The sequence below is a fragment of the Ammospiza caudacuta genome, chromosome 7, assembly GCF_027887145.1.
Source record: "Ammospiza caudacuta isolate bAmmCau1 chromosome 7, bAmmCau1.pri, whole genome shotgun sequence".
NCBI lineage: Eukaryota > Metazoa > Chordata > Aves > Passeriformes > Passerellidae > Ammospiza > Ammospiza caudacuta.
In genome coordinates this window covers 48,572,515-48,584,682 of record NC_080599.1, presented here as the reverse complement: position 1 = coordinate 48,584,682, position 12,168 = coordinate 48,572,515, and the positions used below count along the sequence as shown (strand labels likewise).

General features: G+C 37.8%; 1 protein-coding gene across 1 annotated transcript in view; it reads left to right on the top strand.

Moving 5' to 3' along the window:
- Positions 1-12,168, top strand: part of SLC44A5 (solute carrier family 44 member 5) — a 64,661-nt gene that overhangs the window by 20,569 nt on the left and 31,924 nt on the right. Inside the window, exons 2-3 of the mRNA XM_058808414.1 lie at positions 9,762-9,810; positions 11,249-11,322. Of these exons, the coding sequence (XP_058664397.1) occupies positions 9,762-9,810; positions 11,249-11,322 (123 nt within the window). The remainder of the gene's footprint in view (positions 1-9,761; positions 9,811-11,248; positions 11,323-12,168) is intronic.

Below are 12,168 nucleotides of genomic sequence, written 5' to 3'. Positions count from 1 at the left end.
CATTACATTCTGTAATTGTGTAAACATTATGTTCAAATTCCTATGTTTACCTGCAGGAATACAGTTCCTCTTAAAAGTGGGTTCCTAAATGTAAAAGTGAATTTGCCAGTTTCTGAATGTGCTCAGAAAGCACTTCCTGCTGAAGTAGAGGTGTCATACGTCCGTACTACATCAGTAACAGGATAGTGCATACCAGGCAGAGAGTCCCCGAGACATGAAGAGCCATAAGAGGAAATAAAACAGAGGTAATTGTCTTTAAAATTTGGACTCCTGACAATTCATTGTCTTCAAGACACAAGCTGCATTTTTAAATGTTTAAAAAGGCTGTGCAGGAAGGAGGGGAGAGAAAGGATAGAACCTTATCTTAGCTTTCTGAAAATTGTATCACTAATACTGACTGACAAATTTTGAAATTATGGAACAACTTGAGACGTGATAGCTGTGTTCATTTTATACTGGACATTTCACTAATATGTTGCATTAGGATTTTGATATCTAGCTTTCAAAAAAAAAGCCAACTCATTAAACAAATACAGGCAACCATTGACCATTCTTGGTTTAATATGCAGCTATTAGAAAAAGCCTTGGTATACAGAGAAAGATGCATCTTCAAAATTATGCATTGCGGTCAAGGCTCTGATTACTGCAGTTTCAACGTGGCTTTTGTGAATTAGACACTAGTTTATTCATAAGGTTGTGAGTCGAACTGTTCTCATGCTTCCAAAGTAATTAATGCATTTGTACAAATTAAATAGTGGCATATAGATGGTATACACAAAGTCCAGAATAATCCAGCTCTTGTTTCATCCACCTGGCGTTTTTATATATAAAAAAACATGTATAGTTGCACTTCTTTTCCCAGCTGCAACAGTGCTGTGTTGTGATTATAAGTGGTAGATGCTGAAGTTAACACCCTCCCTCTGAGATGATAAAAGGGCTATTTTAACTATTTATTGAAAAGGTCTTGGTACGGTATATGCATGCAGCATTTTACTGCATAAGAATAACTAGAAAAAGTTACAATGATATGTTATGGTATAAACCATTTGGGGTTAGAGACTCTGCTAGGAGAAAATATCATTAACTGCCATCTGTCATTCTAGATCAGCTGGAGTAAAGCAAACTAGAAACAGAAAAGTGGCATTTTCTGGTCCTTGGTAGAAAGCATCTGATTGTTTCAAAACACTCCTTTTTCTGGGTAAAGCATTGTCAAGGCTGTATTTTAGGTGCTGTTTTTGCTAAAGCATGAGAGTGTGTTCCAAGATTGAGCCCTTTCTAACTGGATTAATATGTCAAAGCGTGGGGAAAAGGAAATATTTAACAAAACAGTTGCATCAAACATAACTAACAGACAGAACTTGCTTTGTTCTAGAGTTCACCCAGTCTCCTGGGCCCAACCTCACTTTGAAAAAAATGTCTTGCAGGATAGTTGAGTTTGCAGAGAAGTACTCTTCCCACACATCACACCATTTCAGAAGTATTTTGCTAGCTGTGTCTTTGCTTGGATATTCCATGAAACTTGTTGCTGCATTAGCCACAGAACAAGAATAAGAAATGGAAGCTGGGGAAAGAAAGGACAGACAATTTCAGCTCCAAAGAAGAATTTGAGGGAACAGCTAATAAGCACATTGAAATGGAAACTGTAATGAAGCGCTGTGTGTGACCCAAACTGCTGAGAATATTTTGTTTGTTGTTCAGAGAGCTGTAAAAGTTCCACTAGCTATTGATGTTTTTGATCGCATGGTAGAATAGCAGTTCATTGATAATTTGCTTGTAATACATTAATGGTATACATTTTCAGTCCCCTTTCTGAGGGTAATTGTTTGACAACTGGTATGTTTCAATACCAGCCTAATAGCCTGTGCTGTCACTAATATTAGGAGAATGTTAAATGTGGGCCTTTGACATGAGATTATATCATGCTGGTCATGTTTTTTCTAATGTTAAGTGAACATGGGACAGCATGTTAATTGTACAGTCACCTTCAGGAAAAATTATTGCACAATCTTTGGACTGATAGTCATCTGGGAGTACGACGTGTTGTCATTCACTTTGTCTTGAGGCTATGACATCATACTTTTTCGGCTACCTGGCTAATTAGGAGACTGCAATGATAATAATTTTATTCTTAGAGTTTGAATTAGTGCTTGGTTTTTGACCCACAGTAGAAAAACGGTCAGCTTTCTCCACTGAACAATCACTGACCTCAGGATTCCTGGCCAATTCTCTTTATGTTGTGCACATGCCCTGGACTTCTTGGGAAACAAAGGAATCTGAATGATGGGTAAAACTAACTAGTTCATAGTAGTTTGGTCTGCTTGAAACCGTAAACTCTTGCCTTTCACTGTGTTGTGTTTTTACCCCCTCTTCCTTTATTCTATCCTTTGGTAAGACTTGCAGCAATGGCACTTGGTTTGTGAGCAGTGCTGAATGCCCTCAGCTTCACTGTAAGTCAGCAACAGTCACTTTTGAAATTTGGACTGCAGGTGGAAACTGACTTGCACGTTGAGATCTCTGTCTTTGCAGCTTTGTAAAGAAAAGGACAGCTAAGTGATGAGGTGACTTGTTTATCTCATCTACCACTCCTCTCTTCACCCTTCCATTTTTTGCAAGTCATGAGTCAGTATCGGTAGCATAATGGCAGTCCAGAAACTTATACTGGCACATAAAAGATATTTCAAAGGCAGCTACCATTTAGGATGATTTATTACACAGGAGAGGAATCATAAGTGTGTTTTTCTTATAGTTGCAATTTATGTGTGCATGATGGTGTGAAGCAAAGCGATGCACAGTCCCCAGGCAGGTGCGAAGGAGAGTCTCTTAATTGCAAAAAGCAGGTCTTTTTAAGCAGTTAACCCATTATCAGTTACATAGTTTTCAAACGTAACAAACATAATCCAACCGACCACTATAAACCATGATGTGAACATGTAATGGTTATATAAATTATCTACCTCCAATTCAGCTGAGTCATTTTCCCATAGTCCTTTTTTTCTTAACTGAAGTAGCAGGCCTGAGCCATGATTTTACAAAGGCAACAAGGCCCTTATTTTATAAGGTCTTTCCTATATGCAACACATGATGTTATACCTGAATCTTTCTTTCAAAGAGGAAAAAAGCCCCAGCATGCTAGTAAACCAGGTTCAAGACTTACTGAAACAGATGTTTTTGTGTTAATGTCAATCTTTTGACTTATTAGGATGCTTCAACACATGTATCATAGAGTAATAATGCATTATTTTACATTACTAGGATTATTAGGCTGTGTCTGCATAAGGAATATTCATGGGGCTTAAAATCTTAAGTTTGCCTTAAAAAATCTTCTAAGTATAATTAAATTGACTACCACTAAACAGCAGTACATTTCAAATATTTATTTGGATTCTTTGCAAAATTAAGACTGTAAACTTTGAAAATTTTAGGCTTTTATATATGTTCAAGAAGTTTCTGCCTCTGAAAGGGATAGATCAGTTTTGCAGGAACTTGTGTTGGGATTTATTATCCTCCTGAGAACACATCAGAAGAATCAAAATCTTAATGTGATTTTTTTAGAGAAACATAACTGGGATGAACTTCTTTCAATCCTGCTACACCCCGTGCATTTGGTAGCAGCCTAATTTGTTGTCTTGTGCACTTGCACCTTTGAACATTCAATTAGCAGCTTGAGTATGCGGAGGCCTTACTATTGCTGAGGCCTTTTCTAGCAATATTTTGAATTACTTGAACTGACTGATGTGCTCCAGTAGAGGGGAGCAGTGCCTATGCATGCAGATCCAACGACTTGGTAATAAAAACACTATTTTCTTAAGAAGCTGTACCAATTCTAGTCACTGCCATGTGTAATTGTTGACCAAACACCAGGAAGAGACCTGAAGAAATTAATAGTTATCAAACCAGAAATAGCAGTTTATTGAAGTTGAGTAATATATTGCTGACCAGATGCATGTTAGTTAGTGTGCATTTTTGCTTAGCACTGTCTGTTCAGTGCCTTCTGTTCCTTTACTATATTGAGATTTCGAGAAGCAGCCTTTCACAGAGGCGCAAACTTGAATGGAAGCACAGTAAAATCAGTCATTTGGCCTCATGCATTTCTTTTTTTTTTCCTATATGCCTAAGAATGACAGGAGGTCTTGGGAGGTAGTTAAGTACCAGGGTTCAGTCAACAGTTAATATTTTGCAGGAGATTAGTCTACATTTTCAATGTTTGGTTGCCTGATACTGGTTATACTAAATTTCTGATTTGGTAAACATTAGAACATTGCCGCTAAGTTCTCTAATAACAAAATGGGCTTTGACTTCATATCACAGGCATCATTGGTTAAACATCATATGAGATTATTCTTCTTTGTCATTGCGTACTATGCAGTGACAGGGCTGACTTAAAAGTGTTGTTTTTGTCGTTCCAGCTTGCAGTTGAGCCGTGTCTTGTACAGTATCACAGGAGTGCATATGCAAGCGTACACATTTTTCATTGCAAAATTCTACAATTGGTGTTTTAATCATATTCCACAGAGAATGGAAATTTCATTCTGGTCAGGATCACCACATATAGATTCTGTTCCTTTGTGGCTTCAAAGGAGAGATTGCCTCAGGCTTTCTGATTCACACACTGAGTACAATGCCTTGTACTTCGTTTCACTATTAAAACATTACAGTATCAAAGTAACAATGCTGAGACCTTCTAGCGTTACCTCTTCTGTTCTGCACTTTTGTGCTGTGCAGAAATACAAAAAGTACATACTAGTAAGAAATAATTTAGTAAATTATGACTACTTCTACAGATAGATTTCCACTTGACAAGACTGGAAATGCAGTATACAAAAGACAGTTTACATTTTAGACTTATATGACTTGAGCTTTGGAGTGCTAGTCATATGTATAGAGGAAGAAAGATGTGGCCATCTGTTGCATGTAAAGACTATTTACTGTCACAGTAGCACAGGCTACAGAAATGTAGCCAAGAGTGTTTTACCTTATTTTCAGTTAGCAAATCATCAGGATTTTTTTGGGGTTATATTCACTTCCATTTGCAGGAAAGTGCAGGTGTTTCCCTTTCTGCGTGTGCAGTGTAGGTTAGTACAAGCTGATAAGAGTCATTCCTCTTTGTACTGACTGGCTTGGGTAGGTTGACAAGGCACTGAGTGATAACTATTCAGAGAAAGGCCTGCCTACTTTGTGAATTTCTGTGCTAGTTGGAGAAGTCCTTGACAATCACCTTTATTTTTAAATCTATTTAAATAGTATTTTTGTGTATCTCTGCTTGCTGGGTTAAGTGTGCTAGCTAGCAACACAGAAGTACACAGTTGGTATCTCATACAGACAGCTTACTCAACTGATCCAGGTACAGTAACATGGACAGAGATGAAGAAAACTACTATGGAAAACATGGTAATTTACTTGCTTTCTTAGAACAATTCAAAACACCTGATCTAAATCTTACATATTTCAACTGTGTAATTTCAATGGACTTAAATGGGCTTGAATGCAGATTCAAATGGTTTCCTGTAACTTCTTCAATTAGTAGCAATATTTTAATTTTTTCACACATGTCATTTGCTAGTTTATTTAAATTGTACATCAAAGGTAAGTTTTACGTGTGTATATTGTCGATTTTTACTTTAGGTAAGTAATTTAGAGTTGCTCTTTAAAATTATTACAGTGATAAAGTGTAACAATTAACTTAATATGCTATTTGGAGTCAGAATTTGTAAATACCTTGTCAGTTATTTCTGGTAATGGTATTTTACTTCAACATACACAAGTTTCGTATTATAAGGCAGCCTGTAAAATAGATCTGTCTCATCTGCAAAGAAAAAATATAATCCCAGTTTTTAATCTTAGCGAAAGGTGTAAGTCTCCCCTCACCTCTTCTTTCTTCCTTATGCCTACCAAACTCCTAAAACTTGGAATTTGCTTTCTAAATATATTTGGGCTTTTATAGCTGGGGAGGTGGTTTGCTTTTACCAGAAGCAATGTAGATACTAGAAACATAAATAATTCCCACCTCACCCCCCCCAAAACATATTCTGAATTTTTAAAGAATATTAGTAATAAAGTAGAGAATTTGAATTAATTTAGAATTAAGCTAGAAAACTTAGATTAAACAAATGGCATTTTTCTTTTTTTTCTGTTCCATGAAACTGATCACAGTTATGATCAGCTGTAACAAGTGTTCCAGGGATCCAGACTAATTCTGACAGTGAATTTAAGTGTATTTTGAACTTAGAACGTTGTTACTGTTTCTTACCATATTCTGTAATGAATTTATACCAAGAGCTCAGTGACAGAGGAGGTGGTTTGAGCCGTGTTGCCCAACACTGTGCCACCATAAGCATAGAGACTGCTGGTGTGAGGAACAGTTCTTGGAAGGAACTTGCAGTATTGCAATAATTTTACAGCTGTTAGTGGCTGTTACTTCTATTTCTCAGCATCTGTCTTCTGGCTTGTTGGAGATGAGAGTCTCCATTTGAATTAGATCTCCCTTCCTGTAGTGCTTTGTTTTTATTCTCTTATTTATTAGATCCATTTGGTTCTCTGTGTGCTGAGATGTTACATTTTCCTGTTTTCAAGTGATATTTCTATAATCCTTTCTTAAAAACTTAGTGTGATGAAAATTCCAGTGTGTGATTCAGTATATGATTGTGTCCTGAAAATTTTCCTAATGCCTAATCTAAACCATCCTTGCTGCAACTGAGGCTAGCTTATCTAACTGGTAGAGGAAACAGAACTACTGATCATTGTAAATTTTGCATGGTGATTGAAGACTGTTATTTTGTGCTCCTTTGCTTAATCACAGGCATTGAAGTTGCATTCATTTACTGCTTTCTGTAAACCTCCTAGTATCTTCTTTCTAATAAGTTCCACTACTCTCTCTACAAATTTGTTTGTATCTTCTGAATATACAAGAAGATACTGTATATCTAGAATATTTCTATTCTATATCTAGAATAGAAATGACTATTTCTAGATCAGTGCCATGATCTAGAAATAGTTATTCGTTTGAGGCCTCACATGCCCCCAAGCACAAGGAATAGTGACTTTTTCAATCATGTTCGTACATCTTGAAAGTGTGTTGCTTTTTTTGCAGACATTGCTTGACTGACTCATTCTCTCTTTGTAGTGTGCTGTAATGCTTTAGGAATCTTCTCAACAGTGTTTTTGAAATCAGTTGTTCCTTATGGATTCCTGGATAGAGTTTGCCTTTACAACTTTTGTTACTTTACAAAATTCACTTTGAAGTGTTGTTTATAAAAATCCTTTTTGATAAATACCTCTGTCTCCAGAAGTATTTTAACACTTGTCACCTGCACAGTTTCAAAATGTTCATTCTACTTAATTGTTCTAATTTTTAAGGAGAACATTGAATAACTTTGGAGATTAGGCTCCTCCAGTACTGGGATTGAGCTAACTACTAAAATTCAAGAGTGAGAACTTGGAGCCTTAATGGGTGACTCAATAAAATGTTTGCCCATAAAAGCAAGTAGACTGTTAGAATTGTTAGGACTGGACTGAAGTCAGATAGAAAGAGTCATTATGGGATTATATAAATCACGTCCAATGTTCGTGGTGAATATCCTGTGCCATTCTGGCTCCTCCTTTTCTAGTGGTCTGTAGTAGCGCTGTAAAGGGTAAGAAAAGGAATATAAGCATGACCAAAACTATGAAATGGCTTATGTCCAAGAAACATTTGAGCAGACCAGGACATTTGAGTATAATAATTTGTAACATTTTTGTTAGCATAACATGCTGCCATGTTACACAGTACAGTAATAAACTGATTGATTGCAAGCTTAAAACAGATAAAAGGAGGTAGTACTTCAATGTTTGATTGACTTGTAGTACTCTGTGATGTAGAGCATTGCAGATTGTTAAAGTATATGCAAGGTAAATAGAGATTCCTTGAATCTCAATTTTTCAATGAATGAAAAAGAAATTCACTCAGAGCTATTAAATGCAAAGTCAGTACTTTTAGTTAAGAAAAATGCAGGTGGAAGTCTCTGTGATATCAGTGTTGGGGAAGTACTACAGTGTTTGCCTTGGTGTTGCATTCCTCCTCAGATATGGCCCCTTATAACATTCAGGGTGTGGATTCGGTGGATTTTTTTGTGTGATCTGGTGTGGCTGTTCTTATGTGCTCAACAGATCCTGTAAGAGCAAAGAACAGAAGTTCAGCTTCAGTGTGCCTTAAAGCCAGAATCTGTCTGTGGGGTGTGATGTTACATATGGTTTTGTTCTGGTGGTGAATTATTTTGTAGTAGAAATATTTGTTTTGTAGGAATTTCTGTTCAAAATTGTTCATTCAATATACAGGTGTTTGCCCAACATTAGGTATTGTGTATGGTACTTTTGCTTTCCTGACCATGCATCACAGCATAGCTTATTCCACTCCCCAGCATTGCTGTCATACATCACTTTTCTAAAGTTTTAATTTTTTTGGTCTCTTCTGTATTAAGATATTTTTGTTGCAGGAGCTTGCTAAGGTGGATCTGAGTACCTCAGATGAAGGACAAATAGGATTTTATTAACTGCTGTGTTTATTGTACTGCTGTGTGTGTGTGTTTTGATAAGGTTTTTCTGATACAAACCAAGAACAAAGTCTGACATGTAGTTAATAAGCAAATTCTGCTTTTGAGAAATTGCTGACTTGTCCTCTAATTGACAAAAATAAGTATTTTTCTTTGGGGCCCTGGGGAGGAAATTTAGGCTGGTAGCACCGTGTAATACCAGGGATATTCAGATGAGGAAATCCTTAAGAAAGCAGTGAAAAAGCACTCTGAAGCAGTAATTTGTGTTGTAGCTTTGACAGTTGAATGAAGGAGTAATTTTTCATTGCATAGAATTTTGTTCACTAAATCTTCACAATCACTGAACTTTGTAAGGAAAAAGTCCCTTAAAGCTGAATAGCTAGCTTCAAAAGGAAAAATCCAAATTCTGGTCTGCTGAATGAAAAGCTGCTTGTTTCTCTTCATACAGTAACCCAATCTTGAAAATTTTGATTTGACTGTAATTATTTATTACTCTTTACCAAGTGAGATCGTACTTTAATTTCTCTTATTCAGGTCCCCATGAGAAGCACCGGTTGGTGGGTTAGTATTTGCTGGGTTTTTAATACAGGGGTTTTTTAATGTGTTGAGTGAATCAGTTGGAACTGTGCTAAGCAGGATAGCCACATGAAAAACAGATTGCCCATGGACACTGTGGATGCCCCAACCCTTGCTGTGTTCAAGGGCAGGTTGGATGGGGCTCTGAGCGACCTGGTCTAGGAGGAGGTGTCCCTGCCCATGGCAGGAGGTGTTGGGACTAGATTATATCTAAGGTTTCTTGTAACCCTTTAACATTCTGTGATTCTGGAGGAAAATCAGAAGCTCTTAGCCTGTAACTGCAGAGAGGTGGGTTCATTTACTTGCTGTCAGACACACTTAGCATGTGACTGGGAGGCATAATCCTTGTCTCTCAAATACATTGTGAGCCTGTGCATAGGCATAGTGATAGGATGTACATTAAAGGTAACTTACTACATGGTGAATGTGAGGCCCTCAATATTTTTAAGTTGGAAGAAAAAAAGCTTTAATCTCATATACAAAACCTAGGTAATTTTATTGGTGAATTACTGGTATTGCCCATATGAAATGATTTTAAGAAAAATGATTAAATATTAATATATGGAAGATGCTCTTCAAAGGCTGGTGTTAACATCCCCTTCTGGACAGATTTTATTTTAAATAAGGACATGCTTTTATACTGTTTTATTTTAAATGCAGGTGAACCAAGAAAATTTGACCCGAAGTTCAGAGGACCTATTCATAACAGGTAAATATCATAACCCACTCCATTAAATTCTTTTGGTGAACAGGAGTTAAAAATTTTTTTAGCAAAACTTGTGAATTTGATTCTGCAAGTCTTCTAAATCCAGACCACCATCTTTACTACCCTTGAGGATGGATGATTACTAGGGAGTATTAAGCTGTGTGCTCTTAAGTTGTTTTAGTTTGAATGCCAAGTCTGTGTGCCTTGCACTGGCTAGTATCTGCTGTCTAACATGTGTAGTAGTTCTGATACACCTCTTTGTGACAGAGCCACCTAACAGAACAATCTGGCTTGACTTCACTTAGTTTTATGAAATGCACATGAAAGCATGTCACCACTTAGAAGGTTCATTAGTTTACAAGCAGAGTGAAATTGCTCAGAAAGCATCTAAGGAAATCACGGAATCATTAAGGTTGAAAAATACCTCCCAGATCATCAAGTCCAACTTTTAATCATGGGCAATTTTTCAGTGTTTTTCTAGATGTAGAGAGCTAAGTTCTAAACCAGCATTTAGTGCTGTTACTGAGAAGAACAAATTAGAGAACCACAAGTTACTTCAGTTTTACCATTCTCAGGAGAAAATTTATGACAGAGAAGCACACTACAGACTTGTCATACTATCATTTGAACACAAACACGCTATCCTTGTCTACGCAGGATGTACTTCTTCCTCTCTGAAAGCTAATAATTTTAGAAATAAATAGAAATACTTGTTTAGGGAGTTCGTCCTAATTTGTGAAGTATCTTTATGTTATTGCCAGTGTATCAAGCCAAGCTTGAGTGGTGTCAGAACTGCTTCTGAATGGAGGATGGGGAAATAAGAAGCATTGTTTTAGCATTGCATCTTTAATTCTGAGCAGTTGTCCTATCTTAGGTTACTATCATATTGACCCTGGATCCTGTACCATCTCGACCGCACCAAAAGTTTATTTCAGTGAGATTATAGAGCTGTTACTCTCTAAAGAAGTGTCCACACTTGGAAACACATTTCAAGTTCTCCAGTTGTTTAAAAAATCTGTTCCCTTTATCTCTTTTGTGTTAAAAATGTTTCTGTGTAAGAGGAAACATGGATTGGAAAACAGAAAGAATGGCAGATTCTAAAAATGAATTCTGAGGCAGATATCCTGTACTATGTCTTGCCACTTATATCATTACTTGTATGGTAAGTGATCTCATGGGTTCAGTGTTGTAAGGTATTACTTGTTTCAACATCTGTTCTTCAATATGTTCCGTTGTCTGCAGCAAAAAAAGCATACACGTTTATTTGCTGGTCTTGCTGCAAAAGCAGGACTTTACACCTCAAACGTGAGTTTGTGACTAAAATTTCTGCAAAGTGCTCATGTAGATATTTTACTCAGATGTTAAAATACCATATGACAATCAGTGGTTTTGAAGGGTCATATTAAAGACCTTATTTTTAAAAAGTGTTTCTTGCCCCTAGGCACTGCACAGATATTATTTGCTGTGTGATCTTCATAGTTGTCATTCTGGGTTACATTGCATTAGGAGTTGTGGGTAAGTAAATAGAGGTATAGTAATGCCTTTTCATATAGATGGGAAGCAGCTTTGTGAATGTTGGAATTTTTATTGAAATGTCCCTTTTGCTAATATTAGTGCAAAGCTTTCCAATCAATAAGTGATGCCTTTCACAGAAGCAAGTAATGAATTAACTTTCAGTATCTATTGTAATTCACAGAAACATAGACTGGGTGAGGCTGTAAGGGACCACAGTGGGTCATCTGGTCCAACATCCTCGCTCAGAAGGGTCATCTCAGAGTGTATGGAGCAGGATTGTGTCCAGATGGTTCTGGAATATCCCCTGTGAAGGAGACTCCACACCCTGTTTGGGCAATCTGTTCAAGTGCACAGTCACTGCACAGGGAAGAAGTTCTTCCTCATCTTCAGATGGAACTTCCTGGGCTCAGTCCCTGCCCGTTTCCCTGGTGCCATGGCTGGGTCCCGGAGCAGGGCCGGGTTCATGCTCTGCCCCTGCCCTGCAGATGCTGACAGACAGGGCTGAGGGCCCTCTCAGCTGGGGCTTCTCTCTAGGCTGAACAGCCCCAGATCCCTCAGCCTTTCCTGGGCATAGAGATGCTCCAGGCCCTCGCTCAGCTCTGCGGCCTCCTCTGACCCCGCTGCAGGAGCTCCACGTTCCCCTTGTCCCGATGAGCCCAGAGCAAGCACTCCAGAGATGCTTCACAGGATTATGCAGAGAGGCAGAGCAGAGATCCCTCCCTGACCTGCTGGAAATGCTCTTCCTGAAGCACGGCAGGATCCCATCACCCTCTTGGCCCTGAGGTTTAACTGCTGGCTCAGAGAAAGCTTGTTGTCCCCCAGGGCCCCAAGGTCTTTCTCTGAAGA